General features: G+C 40.6%; 1 protein-coding gene across 2 annotated transcripts; it reads left to right on the top strand.

The window, feature by feature from the left end:
* The first annotated feature begins 678 nt into the window (after positions 1-678).
* Positions 679-16,503, top strand: LOC121318077 (G1/S-specific cyclin-D2). Of its 2 annotated transcripts, none has more exons than XM_041254337.1 (5): positions 679-1,056; positions 2,466-2,681; positions 4,750-4,909; positions 10,412-10,560; positions 15,957-16,503. In XM_041254337.1, the coding sequence occupies exons 1-5, from the start codon at positions 862-864 to the stop codon at positions 16,113-16,115; spliced, it is 879 nt and encodes a 292-aa protein (XP_041110271.1). In that variant the 5' UTR covers positions 679-861; the 3' UTR covers positions 16,116-16,503. The 2 variants fall into 2 exon arrangements, with proteins under 2 accessions (XP_041110271.1, XP_041110272.1); XM_041254338.1 differs by lacking the exon at positions 679-1,056 and adding an exon at positions 1,562-1,637 and having other exon boundaries at positions 15,957-16,502.
* The last annotated feature ends 1,017 nt before the right edge of the window (positions 16,504-17,520 follow it).

Below are 17,520 nucleotides of genomic sequence, written 5' to 3'. Positions count from 1 at the left end.
TCTCAGTGCTATCTATAATGCAAGCTCTACACATGCAACCATGGGGCTGGATTTCCTAGAAAGCTATCTCACAGACCACAAGCTATGTATAAAAGATAGGTCTTTTTTTCTAAAGGGGGGGGGGGGGTCGAGGGCTCCGAGTCACTTGTTTTGCAAATGACGTCAGTTCGTCAGTCCTTCTATTAAAAAGAGTTCTATGTTGAGGGCGGGGTTGGGTGGGGTAGCGTGGTTGTAAAAAAATAAATTACCCCCCCCCCCCCCCCCCCCACACACACACACACACACACACTTTGTGTGCTACTCCCGGATTACAGTGACAGAATTCTCGTTCTGAGGGACCTTAGAGTTCAGTTATGAGTGGGCATTATTCTACACAACAAATTAAATTGCGTTTTTTTTTTTTTTTTTTTGGGGGGGGGGGGGGGGGGGTCGGTTTAAAAGGTGTTAATATATACACTATTTGTACACCTTTGTTTCCTTGTTGGCTTGAAGAAGAGTAATAGGTAGTTGAAGAAGAAGAAGAAGAAGAAGAAGAAGAAGAAGAAAACGTGATGTGTGTGTGTGTGTGTGTGTGTTACGTCTGGCCAGCTGCTCTACATATTAAGAGATCTGCCCTAGTGAGTTTGCGTCACTCGCTTCGCGTTCAATAGGCTTCGAAGAGAGAGAGAGAGAGAGAGAGAGAGAGAGAGAGAGAGAGAGAGGGGAAAAAGTTTTGAAGGGAGGCAGGAGTGTGCTGGAAAGCCCTGCAGTCCCGGTTATATGTTGTTTTAAAGTTTTTGTTTCCAGTATTTTTTTTTTGTTTTGTTTTGTAATATATTCATTTTAATATATAGATATTATAGTATAATTTTAAACAAAATAATGGAGCTGCTTTGTTGCGAAGTAGACACCGTCAGGAGAGCCGGTCCAGACCCAAACCTTCTGTATGATGATCGGGTTTTGCTAAATTTGTTAACCATAGAAGAACGATTTCTACCACAGTGTTCTTATTTCAAATGCATCCAGAAGGACATTCAGCCTTTTATGAGGAGGATGGTTGCGACTTGGATGCTGGAGGTTTGTACAAGAGACCCGGCTTAACTGCTGATCACCTTCTTAAGCTTCTAAAACTTTCTTAAGATCAGAACCTATTCAGGTTTAGAACGAAAAGGGGTTTTGTTGTATGGGTTTCTAGAAGAATGTACCGGGATTACACGTATTTATTTTTTTACTGTTTTTTTTTAATTAACTTTTTTTTTTAATATTGATTCGGCGTGTTCTAAAGTGCCCCCCGGGCAAGCCTGTATGTGTCTACAAGAGTGAGGAAAACTACTGGGAAAGTTTTGCAAAGACGGAGAATGCGTACTGTGAAATGAAGGGGTCGATGGCATTGGAAAAGGTGTCTCAAAGCTGATCAAGAATAATATATATAGTTTCTTCGAATAAATATTTCCATGCACACGTATGCAGCTCAATACGTGCAACGATCCTAGAATAACGCCATGTTGGTTTCATAATGATCAGGACTGCTCATGTTTTATTCTGACGGACTTTTCCCTAGCAAAACCTTGATAACAACTTTTAAAACACACATGGCTTGATAGGCAACCCTTTATAGATATCGATCCTTAGAAAAGTTTTCTCGGAAAACGCGACAGGTATTTTATATATATTTTTCTAAAGTATTTATTTCTGTAAGGGGATACGGGCCCCAGACCTGTATGATTGTCTCGCTCCTTTCCAAAATGTCACTTCGGAATTATGTTCGGTTTTTGACAATCGTTTGCAAAAATCCACCTGGAATCGATGAGAGAATAAAGTAGACACTCTATTCTTTATTTCCGTGTTAAATTTGTTTATTTTTTCCGTTCCTACGATTTTTAATTATTTTTTAAAATAATTATTTTGTCTGAGCTGTGACGCAGTCGGCAGCAAACGCAGGGCACCAACTTTTAAATTAGAATTTTGTCATACTTAATTTGGTTATTTAATCTTATCAATTGTCGGGAATGGTGTGGGAGACCCTTGGTCACATTAGGGTGTTGAAATCTGGGCTCTAGGTATTTTTTTTATATTTTTAAATATTTTTTGAAAATATGACGAAATCAAAAATGGGTTCCCGAAGTCTGCTGCTGAGTGTTTTTTGGCTTGGATGGTTGTGACTTGAATTCATTTCTTAGTGAATGAACCAAAGCAATACGAGTATATTGACAGTGTGTGCTGGGGAACTTTTTCAGTCCTTCAAAAATTAGTGTATTTACTTTTCAACGTATCGATCATATGATGTTCGACTGGAGCTATACCTTACGGGTTCCCTAGCTGCTTTTTTCTGCTTTTTGTACAGCTTTATTTTGAGAGGATTAAAGCACATTAATTTTATTTCGGATCGGGTTTTCTTTTTAGTTTTGCAAGTAGAAAGTTTAATAATAAAAACGGAGTTTGATTTCCTGCGTTTAGTTTGAGCTCGCTTTTGTCTTTCTCGGCAGGTCTGTGAGGAGCAGAAGTGTGAAGAAGAAGTTTTTCCCTTGGCTATGAACTACCTGGACAGATTTTTAGCCGTGGTCCCCACCAGAAAATGTAATCTGCAGTTGCTGGGGGCAGTTTGCATGTTCCTGGCATCCAAATTGAAAGAGACATGTCCCTTAACTGCAGAGAAACTCTGCATCTATACTGACAACTCCATCAAACCTCAAGAGCTGCTGGTAAGCAGCACATGTTTTCTTTTTGTTTGTTTTTTTTGGTTGATTTTACTAGCTTATATTTAATACAGCTAAAATAGTTCCACTGAATTTAATAACATTGGTTTTAATCAGTACTAATGCATAATGTTTGTGGCATTATATTTATGCATTGTACAATGATTGGCGTAAATTAAGCTATCAATAATAATAAAATACCAGATCATTTCTTTAGTCAATGAAACTGTGTGTGTGTGTGTGTGTGCCTTCTAAGATTTTTTTTTTTTTTTTAATGAAATCCTTTGAGTTTATCTCATTGTATTTTGGCTTGCGTGCTTATAGGTATATAAAAATAAGTATTTTGCATTGGTATTTTGGATATCATCACTGGAATTTTAGCGTATAATAATGCAAAGGATCCATACAATTATGCAAACTTTGCAGTCAAGTTAAAAACCCCATGACGGGAATGGCTTTTTTTTTTCAGCTAGTCATTAGTGCCATCTAGCGGCAGTTGTTGTTAAAGCCACAGCAATGACAAGGTATTGAGCTGAAGCCAGCTCTGAACTGGACTCATGCCATGGGCTTGTTTTGGCAGCAATGATGACTATGTTTGGGTTTTACTTACAAATATTAAAATAAAAAACTCACTGTTACCTGCTCTCACTCCACTTATCTGCATGAACCAAATAGAAACTGAGATTAGACTGAATTCAGTACTATGCAGACAAGAACTGAAAAACAAGATTGAATAGTTTAGTCATTTATATACCAAGACATTGTTATGTGGAAAATCCCTTTAGTTAGTCATGCCTGTTTCTATGAACCTCTCTGTCTTATTTGATTTTACCAACAAATAAAACTGCCTATTAAACACAAATCTGTATTACATCTTTTCATTACGGTAAAGAAAGACATACGTGTGGACCCCGCACTGCACATGTAAGGCATGTCGGGCTAGGGATTTTCCCCAGTCCATAGCGGTTTAGTCTTTTATTTTGGCTCATAATGTTTCTAAATTACTTATAACAACTGGAACAGGAAGCCTATGAGCAGCTAAAGCTGCTGTCATATTGTCTTATTTTTAGCAGTGAAGTGTTGATGCTTTCTTGTAAATCTGCCACTGAAGGCTTTTTTGGCACTTTTAAGTGGGTGTGAAAACCATCCTCGATCCTTGCTTGTTCAGGCAGGTCATTGCATGGGGCGTCTTGAATGAAGGCAACCGAGAGATCAGTGTCTCTGTTTGCGTTTCCTGGAAGACGAGCGAAACAAAGAGATGCAAAGCAAGGCATTAAGGAACAGAAATGAGAAATAGACTGAGGGTTTCTGTATGGCATAAAAATGACAATGACCAGCCCTGGTGTAATCTGTGAATATAAGGTATAAATGATTAACATTAGCACAATAGATGTGGATCCAGAAGTCAAATTAAATGATTTAGACAAAAAGGTGTTGTATTATCTCTTGTGTTGATCAACCTTATCCTTTTCCATCCTGTTTTGAAGAGTGCTACATCAAGCTTAAAACGGACAATTTCAACCCAGCTTGTTATTTAATTCATATTTAGTTATTGTTTTGATGGCTTTAGAATGTTTTGTATGCGTGAAGTAATGTAACTGAATTTGACTTATTTAAAAAAAGTACCAAACTATTATGTAATCCATCAAACATACTTAAAAATACACAATCCATAGTGACTAATAGCTTCATAATATGGTGTAAATCCAGAATTCTGTTTATTAATGGCTTGTATAAAAGTTAGACAAAGTTTCAAATGCATGATAAAGAACAGAGACATCTAGCTGCATTATTGGGACACTATTGGAACACAGGTGTATTTGTACTTGAGTGTATGTATATATTCATATAGAGTTGCACATCAATTGGATGTCTGTCTAAATGACCTCTTCATCACAACATAATTTTATACATTAAGTTTTCAGTAGCATTTTTATTAAGTATAGGCAATATTTAAAACGAGTTGACCTTGGAATGTACCGTTAGCCGCAGTCAATGTAAAAAAACAAACAAACCAAAAAAAAACTGCTTGTTTTTTGTGTTAATTTATGTATGTAACTTTCTTGTTTTTTAGGAGTGGGAACTGGTGGTCTTAGGAAAATTGAAGTGGAACCTCGCGGCGGTGACTCCACACGATTTCATTGAACACATTGTGAAAAAGCTGCCCCTACCCAGCGATAAGCTGCCTTTGATCCGCAAGCACGCGCAGACATTTATTGCCCTTTGTGCCACAGGTATGAGAAGCCTTGTGCCACTGCCAAGTTCTATTAAGAGTTGTTTGTGAAACCCATTGGCGTGTTGCTAGGGGGAACGTTTGCCATTTGTTTTCCTTCTTTCTTTCTTTCTTTCTTTCTTTCTTTCTATTTTTATTTCTCCAGAAAAGAACTTGATGGAGGCACCAAAGAACTCTGTGCTTTGTGAGTTCTTTTCAACAGAGCTCAGCAAGTTTAGCAGGCATTTGTTTCTGATGTCACTTGATGGCACAGTGGCAGGAAACATCTTTCATATAGTTCTCTTTTTGGGCATACTGAACAGTCAACAAACAGAATGAATGTAAAGAAAAGCAAATGCAATGTACTATATCTCACACTGGGGGGGATAAAGCTGATACCCATTATTGATAAAGGTGACAGTCTGGTTACACTGTTTAGGAACCTCTCTTAACTGAAGCAGCAACAGTTTAATGTTGCCTAGACAGCAGTCGACCTTGGTGGGGTGGAGTGCTTTGTAGAGTTAGCTGTCTTATTTTTGACATACCTAGTGGGAAGCTTGTTTGTTAGTTCTGTTGACATACACAACAGAAGTTCTGATAATATTAAAACAAAGTCCTTCCAGTAGTATTTTTAAAGAGATGTTTGCAAGTTTCACATGCCAAGCCTCCTTTTTTTCCTTTTTTGTTTTCAAGGCATATCGATAATGGAATTTAATACAAGGACACTTCAAAGGATTGTGCTGCGCTCTTGAGCAAGGTTAGGGCATTTTTTCAAGGATCAATGACAGAACTCCGAAAACTGGGAAGAAAGCATGATCTACTTTCACAAGGGGGGGTGACATCTTGGGAGATCAAACAGTTTTTAAAAAAGGGGAAGGGAGGCTTTAAATATGATATGACGTATTGAGTAAAAAAAGGAGTATATTGTTCTTGTAAAATAGTACAAGGACGATGTCCTGTTTTCTTAGCTGTCTATTGTCACGCCTCTCTGCAGTGCTGGGCGCAGTTGTGCTTCCCATGCTGAGCCTCTGCTTGTAATGCTGGTTGCACCTGTAGTACAGAGTGCACTGGAGGCATGCCTGCCTCCCAGCACTCCTGCTTGACAAGTCAAACCTGGCTCCCAATTGAAACAGCAGCCTTCCGTTGAAACAGTGGCATACCAGCTATTGTCAAACTGTTTTCATGCAGACTGCCCTGGAGAAATATGGTAAGCCAGATTTTCGAAGAAAGAAGAGTTGGTGCAGTTGTGATAAGAGGGTAGTTTTGATAAATTGGATTCTGCTGTATATCGGTAAAACAAACTGAGCATTGTATAAAAATCCCAATAGAATACAAAAAATGAAAGGTGCAGTTACTCATTTTCCAAAAATCTATTGGTCTAGCTCATTTCTCATTTCCAGTAGATTTTGTTCACATTGAAGGTACAACACACACATTGGCAGTGTGTTTGGGCTCAGAGGTCTTTGGTATTTTCAAAGTAGTGAAGGATGAAGTTGTCTGGCGTATGGATGCAGATTGTAAACTCATGTCTTAATTCACAACAGAATGGACTGATTGACCGGTAGAATTCTGCTCTGGCAGATTTTCCACGGAAGTTGCAGGAAACTGGAATTTCCTGTGGAAATGGGACTTCCCTGGTGGATTTCTAAGTATTTCATTAACAAAATGAAAATGATATCCACTCAGTCGTATGTGCTCTGTGAATGCTAAACATCCTCTGTAGCACGTGCAGCGTGCACGTGGGTTTCACCAAAGACCAGGACCACAGGATAACATTTGAATTACAGATATATCTCTAACTCAGCTAGACCAGAAAGAAATAGTTTGACTTTTGGAAGTTTTCATCGGATTTGGGTTAATTACAGTGGTTTTCCCTGGGCTAGAGGTACGTGTCTCTATTTTGACCATACCAGAGCTCTCTGTGGATTTCTTTCTGTTGGCCTTAGCAACAAAGCAAGCAATGAAATAATTGCTTCATAATTGTTTTCCCCAGTAGGGTTATTTCAAAGGAAGATGTTAGGCCCTTTGTGTTTCGTAATGGATCAGTGTAGAAAATCGTGCTCATTTTACTGTCTAGTCTAACAAAAAATAGTCCCATTATTTAATTGTCTGTTTGAATCATATTCTTTCAGTTAAGCTGTTATGATGTTTCATATCATATAGAAGTTATTATCACCAAACATCTCAGATTGACTATTTTGTTGATTGAAAACATAAAGAATGTGGTTTTATTTTTATCTCCCAAGAGTAGGAATCAGAGAAAATGCAACCGGGTAGGGCTTGGCAGTGCTTCACTGTAGGTTAGCTTTGTCTTCATTGAAATACTTTCTGTACAACTAAACCTTTGGCAGTAAAAAAAAAAAAAAGTTGTTTTTTCTTGATTCCTTCCCTTTGATAACACAGTTTCATTTGGTAATTCACAGATACTGGAAGGCGGTGAAAGCCAATTCAGTATTAATTAATAACTCGGGGAGTCTTTCATGGCTATGCAAATTGTCTGAGGCTTGGATAAAATAAAAAAGGAGGAAGGAGACAAAGGACGGCCCTATATTATAAATGCAGAGACATGTAAGGATCAGAATAGGGGGAGCACTTGATAGGGACCATTGCCGGTTTTCTGGCAGCTGGAGAATAATCGAGAGGAAACAAGCTCATTAAGGGAGGTTATGTGGAGCTCTCAAGGAAGGAGATCAGTGCCCGATTGTTTTCTTTTTGCAGGTCTCAGGGAGGTAAACAGTGAATGCAGGACAGATTTAAATTCGCCGCGGGCCGAGTCATTAATGAAATGAGTTGGGTGGTCTCAGGTTAGTCCTCGGTGGACTTTTTCGTCCACTTCAGAAATACACCCTGCAGTTTGGTGTAACTCAGCACAGTCTGTACTTGAGAGAGGCCCAGGGCTGATTGGCAGAGGTGGTGCTCAGGTCAGGATTGAGGTGTGCTTGAAGAGCTGTGAGGGGAAGTTTGCATGACTTATCCTGGCACTGTGCCTGACTCAGAATTTGACCCTCAATCTTAAACGGTGGTGTAGTTGCAGCTGGGCTGTAGTGTTGTGTTTGTTGACTGAGAAATACAGAGGTTACATTACTCAAGGTTTACACCTGAATGTAGCTGCTAAATAGTTCTTTGACATGGTCATACTTGTGTTAATGTCTAAGTAAGTCACTTTTAATTGCTGGAGGTGGGTTACATATTTCATGTAGGTCAATCCCATCGGTTCAGTCTTGCATTTCCGCTATGAACATTGAGTCAAACATGTATTTTACATTTCTTTTTGGTTATCAGCGTTCCCCTGCCAAGCCTGTGAGTAATTTGAGAGTGAAGCGACAGAAGAAACCAGGAAGTTTGATCTGGGTACAGCAGCAATAAACCTAGTCACCAGAAACTGTGCCTTTAGTTAGTAAATTATTTCATATTCTAAATACATATCTGTCTTGATTGATCTGAAACTTTGCATATGTAATGAGCAACCAAACCCACTTCAAGTTTGTGAAGCACAAGTTGTTGCGATAAATTTTATTATCAAAATGGCTGCCACCAATTCGCCAAAACGCGCTCAGACATCAAACTGCTTCTGTTTGCAAACCGTTTAACCAACTAACTCAGAACTCGGTAGGCGTCATCCTGGGGACAGTGGAATTCAAATATGGCAAAGTGGTGTTCTTTCGTAAAACAAGATGGCGGCCAGACCTACATTTTGTTCTTAAATTTAAAGCCGCTTCAGTTGAACACAGTTTAGTTGATTGACAAGCATCATCCATCCCTGTTTTAGTACAATTGACTTTTTCAAAAATGGTATTTGTGTGTAAACCAAGAGAGCTAGCTGCCTGACGCATTTCTTTAAAAGCATTTTCAAAATCTTCTTCTTGGGAACCGGTGAAGCAATTGATCTGAAACATTGCATATGTCATCAAAAATCAAACCTGCTTCAAGTTGCGAAGCATAAGTTACAGCAATGTATTTTAATATGAAAATGCTTGCCAGCAAATTCACTCAAAAGCGCCCCAAACATCAAACCGCTTCTGTCTGAAAACTGAAAACCAACTAACTCTGAACTTGGTAGGCATCATCCTGAGGACATTGGAATTCAAATATAGCATATGGAATTCAAATATGGCGTTTGTGTGTAAACCAATATGGCTGCCTGACACATTTCTTTAAAAAACCTTTCAAAATGTTCTCCTTAAGGCCAAATGCGAAACTAGCCTATAACTCCATACAGAGTGCAGATAGGATAATGATTAGTGTGGAACACATATAGGAATCCATATATGCTATTAAAAAATGGCCTTATAGCTGGAGGTTATAGACATGCAAGCTCGGGTTTAGCTTAGAAAGCCAAAAATTTTATTTTAAAATCCCTTTTACACCATTTCACACAGTTTGCTCTGCAATTGAATATAGAAATATGTTAATTGTGGGCTGTTTTATTCTATGGTTTGTTCTAGTTTTCAACCCCATAGGTGACCCAGCAACAGCGAGACTTACTTTCTTTGCCAAAAACAAACAAATAAAAGTAAAAATGTTTCCCTTTTGCTAATAGGGTATAGAAGCAAGCTGGAAAATCATGTGTACAAAATGGACGACCTCTCTTCTATCCTATTCCTTTGTGGGCCTGTCAGGTTGAATTCGTATCAGCAGAAAGGTCACTGCCATGATTTTCAGTAGTGCAGGATGAGGTGATGACTTCATACAATGGTGCCACACTCTCCTGAGCAAGACACTTGCTCCACCAGTTACATCACTTAATTATTATGCTAAAAATAAGAGCCACTGATACAAATCACTGCCTGTTGTACAACAAAGACCGGGCATGTGCAGCTTTGAAGCCATCCGTGCAGCTTGTTACAAAGGGAAGTTAGAAGCAAGAGGAGAGGGGATGTCAGACTTTGTGGAAAGCTGAGATTTTCTTTTTTTCTTCTCCCCTCTGGGACCCCGGCCTATTCGCAAGCTGTCTTATTTGCATTATGAATGACAGTGACAGGGGCTAACAAGGTTATTGGGCTTTCAAACGCACTCCTGTGACCGCATGTGGAAAATAGACCTACAGCGGTGCTTGCTGGCAAGGGGGACTGTGGCTCTTTATTCATCCTACCAAGGTCGAGGTTTTTTCAGGGAGCTCATAATTTATGCAGAAGAAGCGGGGTGGGGATGGTGGGATGGAAGGAACTTGTATACAAGCAATGTGGGTTCTCATTAGCCAAGGCCATTGGCATTCAGTGTGGCCGCATTCTTCTAGAGCTGTGAAGCAATGCAGATTAATAATAATGTTAGTTAGAAAAACCTTGCTCTGTTATGGCCAGTACACAGTCCAGGAAACAGGGTTGTTGGTAAACTTTAGAGGCATATATTGACTAATATATGAGCTAACTTTCTGGAGAATCATTGAGTGATTTTATTTTTATAAGCAGTCTTTATGGAGTAATATGCGTTTCCTATAGAAGTGCTGTGTCTCTTGCCCCACCTTACTGATTCAAAGGGCTGCTCTGTTTAATGCCACTGACTGTTGTTCTTCCTTTGCCTAAAGACTTCAACTTCGCCATGTACCCCCCTTCGATGATAGCAACTGGAAGTGTTGGGGCTGCTATCTGCGGGCTTCAGCTGGACGATGGAGAACGGACACTTTGGGGGGACAACCTGACTGATCTGCTGGCCAAGATCACCAACACAGAAGTGGTAAGTGTCCCACCCTCCTTCAGTCCTCGGAGCACGTTAAAGCAACGTTTTACCTGGAACAGCCTTATACGCCCTTCTTCCCATGAAGCTTCCCAGTGCAGATAGGACTAATGTCTGCCGCTGAGAACTCTCCCTCATCATGACTTGCATGAACTCTGTAGGAAAAGTTTTAGGACATACTTGCAGTAATTACATACATGATTTCTGGTCACACTAATGGAGGCTATATCTAAGCAACCGTTTGTCTGAATGTTATCAATCTGTGTGTTGATGCAAGTTACAAGAAGTTACTGAACAAGTATATCATACCTTAGGAGAGAACTGTTGAGGGTCACTTATTTTTACCTATATCCTTTGCAGGCAATGTGTATGTTAAATTCTATCAATTTCCTAGTGGACACAGCATTGTATAAGGGGGTAGCATGTTCTTAGCATAGCTCCCCCTGGACCTGCCTTCCACTGTTCCAACTCAAGTGATCCATGAATCTCAATGCAGAATAAAAAACTCAGAAGTGCTTCAGTTTGGAAGTTGCAGTGCACCCGTAAGGTCGGGGTCATTCTGGGAATGAGTTATATAGATGTTGCAGACTTGTGTTGTTACAGGGAAGCACTGGTCCTGTGCTGCTCTTTGGCTATAAGTTATGTTCGGGGATGATAGAGACAGCCTGTTTGTGAGGAAAGGAAATGATGACCATGTGTGAAAGTAAACAATAGCTTAGCGAGTGTTGTGCTGCCTGACCCTACTGCCGCCCTCTACCAGATGCCTGGTTACACATCACTGCCTAATCCTTTTAAGAGGGCTTAAAGCAGGAAGGATCACTCGCAATTGGCTGTCAAGTGAGACATGCACATCAATTAAAATCCCCTTCAGGGGTAAGGTATTGTTTCAAGAGCAAAGTCTAAAGTAATGGACTGAACTAATGTCCTTTAGATCAACTTAGCTAGGTGTTAACATACTGTCATGAGCAGGGGAGCCCCCTGAAATAAAACGTACAAGTGTCAAGGGATAACTCCGTTAAAGGGGGCCTCCACTCACCCAAGTTCACGAAACAGTGTTTGAAAATGGGTTTTGAAGCAGGCGAATGAATGGAAACCTTTTTAGGAACAGTTTAGAAGGGTTTACTGATCCCTAAACCATGTCGGATTCATTCATAAATCAATTGACAACCTGTGAATAAAAGGAGATACTTTTTACTAAATTGGCTATGTCTATAACTATGGCTATCTGTCAGATTTCATCAGTGGGTATGATTTTTAATACATACTGAACATGACTGGAATCAGTTTAGCAAGCCAGGAGATAAAAAAGCATTTTGTCTACCCAGTTCCCTCCCTCCCTGCCATATTTGTGTCATGACTAAAAATAGATCCTGGGAATCTGAATATGATGTGGAAAACGGAGTAGTTCGCTCTTTCCCCCCCTAAGGCACCATCTCAGTTTTTGTGGTGTGAAATGCCTGCAATTGGGAAGCATGTGACAGGACTCGCAGTCCCCTCATCCTGTGTTATTTGTTGTAGGCGGCCGCATTTCTTATGCAAGGAAGTGACAGACAAAACAGCCTCAAAGGGAAGGAGAAGAATGAGACGGTTTCCTACTTGGTCTTTGCTTGCTTGAGTTGGCAGAGGCTAGCAAGCTCATTCATCTGTTTCAAGCACAACCCACCCCCACCCCCCCCAACACCACCACCTCCCTGTTCCCCAATCAGTGTAATGCATGAGTAGCAATAATGAGGGGATGCAGCTCACAACGTAGGCTTCTGATGGTGAGCCCTTAGTTCCATTCACAAATAGAAGGAAGCTCTCCAGCACCATTGAGGGCGAGCCAGCTAGCACAGGAAGTTGAGGCAGCAGATTTTAAGTGAATGAGAAGTGAGGCTTAGGGCTTTGTGTGTATGTGCATGTGTTTTCTGGTTTTATTTTTTTTTTTTAATTTACAGTCTACAGTCTACTTTAGCTTCCTTTATCCAACACTGCTTGGCTTCTAGTGACACATGTTGGGGAAGGTGGGGTTGGTTAAGCTTCCTGTTTTAGACCACACAAACTGGTCAGATATTTTTTACATTTGGTTATTAATGAAATTCTCCTGGGTCCTAACACTGTTTTCAATAGACACCTGCCATATATTCCCAGCAACAACAACCCTTACAAAATAATCTTCAGTGACATCGCAGTGGAAGTACACTGGTATAAGCCATTGGTTGAATGGTACCACAGTGTTATGGCATCAAAGTTAGCAAAAGTGCTGCTGCAGTGGTAATATCACAGTGGTTTTACTAATAAACACTTGTACTCAATTGCACTACCCTAGTATTACCACCTGGTTAGCATAGTAGATCACAGTAAATATAAATTGACAGTTTTTTTTTCTTCTTCAAATTTTCCATGGTTAACTTTTGAATGTATCAGACCAAAGAAATGCTGTGTCTGTGTAGGTGGCCCCTGAGGGCTGTGGTTGAGGCCTACTGGATAAAGCATTGGCATGACAGCATGATGAGTCAGCAAAATGTTGTGTTCACACATATTTCCTGCAGTATTAACTTCTTCCTTCGGTTTGTCAGTGTTTCAGTAGCTTCCTCTTTGGGGTTTGACAACTGTCTGAGTAAAAAGAGGCCTTTTCTTCGTAGTGCATGTAAAATGGCATCAGAGCTGGTGATCCAAACCTTTTGAAGCTTTGTTGACTACAGGCAGGGACTAGTGATAGGGACACAGAGCCTGTACTTGCCTGGTGGCTTCTAAGCTTTGCCAGTATCTGAACATGAAGAGTTTCTTTTTTCTGTTCTTCATGTTTCCAGTAGTCACACATTGAAACATTTAAAGTTTCTTGAATTAGGCCTCTGGGCTTTGGCCCGGGATGCAAACTATTTCTATAAAAGAGCGGCCGAGAGAAAGTCTTTTAAGAAATAAAATGCTGACATTCTTGTGGTAAGACACAGGCAGTTCCTTTACATGTTTTATGCTTTAGTTCAGTTTCTCAGAGGAATGTATTTTTATGACTAATGGACCACATATTGTTGGGAAGTGGGAAGCTATGGTACAGTTTAGGCATTGCTTTTGGTTTTCTTGATGGTTAAAGACTTAGCTTGAATTTTACTGCTGAAAGGGTTTAGTCAACACTGTACCTATGTCTTCCTCTTTACAGTATTCAATGGAAAAATATATATATATATTTTATTGTTCATAAGTAGCGACAATAAATTAGCAGGATTATACTGCTGACTGAATGAAATTGTATACTCTCATTGAAACACAATTGATTGTTCTTTGTATGTTTTTTGATAAACCTTATTTTTAACAGCATTCCTTTACAGAGCTAAACCATTTGGTAGGGGAGTTTTGAGTGCTTAAGTAATTTAGCTTGCTTCTCTCCCCCTGGGAGAGGATACATTTGTTGAAGGGCTAGGGCCATACTGGTTCTCAGTCCTCAGTTAGGACCACATGGCCTGTGAACATATCTTACCACTAGGTCACACTGCCTTCCAGTACTCAACTATAGCCATGAGACCTAACCGCCTGCATTTATGCAGTTCTAACCACTAGACCACCCAGTCTACACCTCTAACCTGCAGCCTACACTGCCACTCAGTTCCTAGCCCTGACCACAAGTCCTCACCTCATCCCACTGCATCTCAGACTCTTCCCACTAGTGAGAATGCCCACACGTACACCTCAGCTCTCAGCCATTGCCCCTACATGTCCAGGCTACAGTGCCTCCTCATCCCCCATAGTGAATTGATAATGGGTAGTTTGGGATATAAATTGTGTTTCGGTTGGCTTTCTTACCTTTGATGCTGCAACATGAGTATAAATGGGTTCATGTGTTCCCTACAGACTGTCACCTTGTTAAAAGTCTTTCATGTATTGAATAGACGTGGGTGTAATTAACATGGCTTTAGTACTGCTTAGTTTTTCATCACAAGGTAGATCTGTTAGTGCTTCCAGTTCTTCTGTTTGTTCTATAATATTTTGCCTGTACAGTAAACCTAAAGTACAAGTAAACCTGATGGCAGTGGTAACTTTCCAAACAAAGCTCTCAAACAGCAACAACTGACTTTCACTGCTGGGAATATTCACTGTAACATCTGGAATTTTTGAGTCCAAGTTCGAGTTCCTTGTTTTGTAATGAAGACATTGCTGAATACATCTTATCAAACTGTTTGTCTTGAGATTTTGCTAAGATTCTTTTTAGCGGTAGTACTGCCTGCAGGTTGTAATATATATGTTACGATTTGAGTGTTTAAAGTTTTGGATAGACTAGCCTTCTTGGATATGTTGATTTGCACCAGTTCTGAATGCAGCTCTGTCTGGAGAAAGAACCAAACAGTAGCCAGACTGTCTGCCTTAGTCTACGACACATACTTCTGGTTGATAGCATTTTCACATGTAAGGACAAAAACACGACGAGGAATTCCCGAACTGGCATTCCAAAAGCATGCTTTAGTAGCCACCAATAAGTCTGCCCAGAGGTAGGTTCTGAAGCCAAGTGCCAATACTTTGTTTTGGGCAATTTTTCCTGGGCTATTTTCTGTGGATGTCAATTGTTTCTGTAAAGCCTTTTTTTGTCACAAGCCACAACCTGTTACATTCCTGGCATTTTTTCCAAGGGTAATTGTGTCTCACTTTTTCTCCCTCTCAAAGACTAAACGATGTTTACAAAAACCACGTACGAACGACTTACAGCTTGGGTAGAGAACCACAGAGCAGCCTGAGGCGGGGGGGGGGGGGGGGGGGGGGGGGGGGGGGGGGTGGGGGGGGGGGGGGTGGGGGTCAGTCCTCGGGACGCTCAATGGCCTTTCTACACTCAAGTGTTTTTTAAGTTTGTGTGCTTTTTCACTACAAAAAATAAAGAAGAAAAAACTTTACTTGTCACCAGGGAACTGCTGAAATTGCGGCCCTAGTTGGAATACAAATGTGTACTGGAATGGCCCTTGAGGGCAGAGTTGTGCACCACTGGGTCACAGTCAAGTATGGGATCGATACAACAAGCACAATGGGAGCCTCCCTTCATAGCACAGTGAACAATCCTGAACACCACCTGAAATGCAGTCCTTGGCCTCTCCCCAGAGGACAACCATTTGCGACATATTGACAGGTAGTTTTGTGACTAAGCATGAGACCTGCAAACTCCCTTGTGACCTCTGTAATGGGAACCATTGCCATTGCATTATCAGCAATGGAACAAATACCAGCGCTGCTGAAAAGGATTATCAGTGGATTCTGGTTCAACAGCAGCCTAGTAGCATTGTAGCTGCCCCTGTGCTTAGTATTGAAATGGTAATGCCAAGGTCATTTTAGTAAGGGTGAACTGATCATGGGCATTGCTCAGCTGAAAACAAGGTGGCCTTTTAGTATTCCTAGATATATAAATGAATTAACTTTCCCCCTTGTGTTCCACTCAGGATTGCCTGAAGGCTTGCCAGGAGCAGATTGAGACAGTGCTGGTGAGCAACCTGAGGCAGGTCCGTCAGCAGCAGCAGCAGCAGAGGGGAGACAACAAGGCAGTGGAGGAACTAGACCAGGCCAGCACCCCAACAGACGTCCGAGACATCAACCTGTGAGAAGGAGGAGGAGGAGGGCAGCAAAGCAAGCAAACCATACGAGAACATGCACCCACTGTTCTTTTCCCTATATATACAGTAGAACACGGCTAAAGCTATTTTAGATACAAAAAAAGAAGAAAAACTGAATTAAAAAAAAAAAAAACGCTCTTTGGTGCATCGTACATTCTTCAGAAGGGAAACCCACCATAACTGTTTTGCATACTTGCTGTTTTCGTTTGTATATCTATTATAAAATTATACTGCAAAATAAATTCTTTAAAAAAAAAAAAAAAAAAAAAAAGGTAAAGCGTACAGAAGCAAAAATAATAATAATTAGCAGAAGAAATATGTGGGATCAAATTATTAGCTTCTGTGTGTGTGTGTGTGTGTGTGTGTGTGTGTGTGTGTGTGTGTGTGTGTGTGTGCATGTGTGGCACGCATTAAGATATGTTTGTATGTATGTGATTGTGTTGGTTTTGTGTAAATGGAAGGAGCCTGTGTGTGTGTGTGTGTGTGTGTATATGTTTTTAGGTATCCCTGTGTGTGTGTGTGAGTGTGAGAGAGTTTGTGTTTGTAGGTACGTCTGTGTGTATGTATGTGTGTGTGGGTGTGTGTGTTTGTAGGTATGCCTGTTTGGGGAGGTCCCCTAACAGTATGTGAAATCTGGTATTGTTGTTATAATTATTTTTGTTATTATAATTATTAGTGTTATAATTATTATTTTTTAAGCAACTACTTCTGTCACAGTGAAGGCTTTTGTCATTAATAGAGACTTCAGTAAGCTTTTTCTATTTTAGTGTCAGGAAATAGCTTCTTTATGGTGGGGGAGGGGGGGGGGGTGCTTACTTTGCCAGCTTTTTATGTTACACTGACGTGCTTCTCATCCGAAAATGGTTCAGTGGGATTCTGGCAGCGCCTTAAGCTTTTGAAGGGGCTGAGCCTTGTTTGACAGTGGGGTGACCCAATTGGATAGTGTGTTTGGATGTGAAAGGTGAGGAGTCGGGTGAGGGGGTTGGACTGGCTGAAAGCACATGTATGCTGTGCATTCATGCATTGAAGCCACTTCACCCTATTGTGGCTGGAGGCACGTGCTGTGCAAGGTGACGGAATCTTGAAAGGCATAGAATGTGCAGAGTTTCTGGATCTTTTATTGTATAAAGTGAAGGCTTCATCATTGGGAAAGAACCCCAAGCATGATATCTCACACCGGTTATGCCGGAGAATGCTGCTGATTGGGGGAGGAGCATTGCCAGATGGCAGCTGTGTGGGGGAGCCCTGCTGCTGCTTCTGCCCCACTTTCCCCAGCAACAACGTGACTCTGATACCATTTTGTTTTGTTTGTATGCTTGTACAAGGACCATTTTTTTGCTGGACCATTTTCATCACTATATTGCACAGTTAAATTGGCAGTGGGAGCAAACGG

This window comes from Polyodon spathula, chromosome 7, assembly GCF_017654505.1.
Source record: "Polyodon spathula isolate WHYD16114869_AA chromosome 7, ASM1765450v1, whole genome shotgun sequence".
NCBI lineage: Eukaryota > Metazoa > Chordata > Actinopteri > Acipenseriformes > Polyodontidae > Polyodon > Polyodon spathula.
Note: the sequence above shows the minus strand (reverse complement) of the source record. Positions and strands in the feature narration are given on the sequence as shown.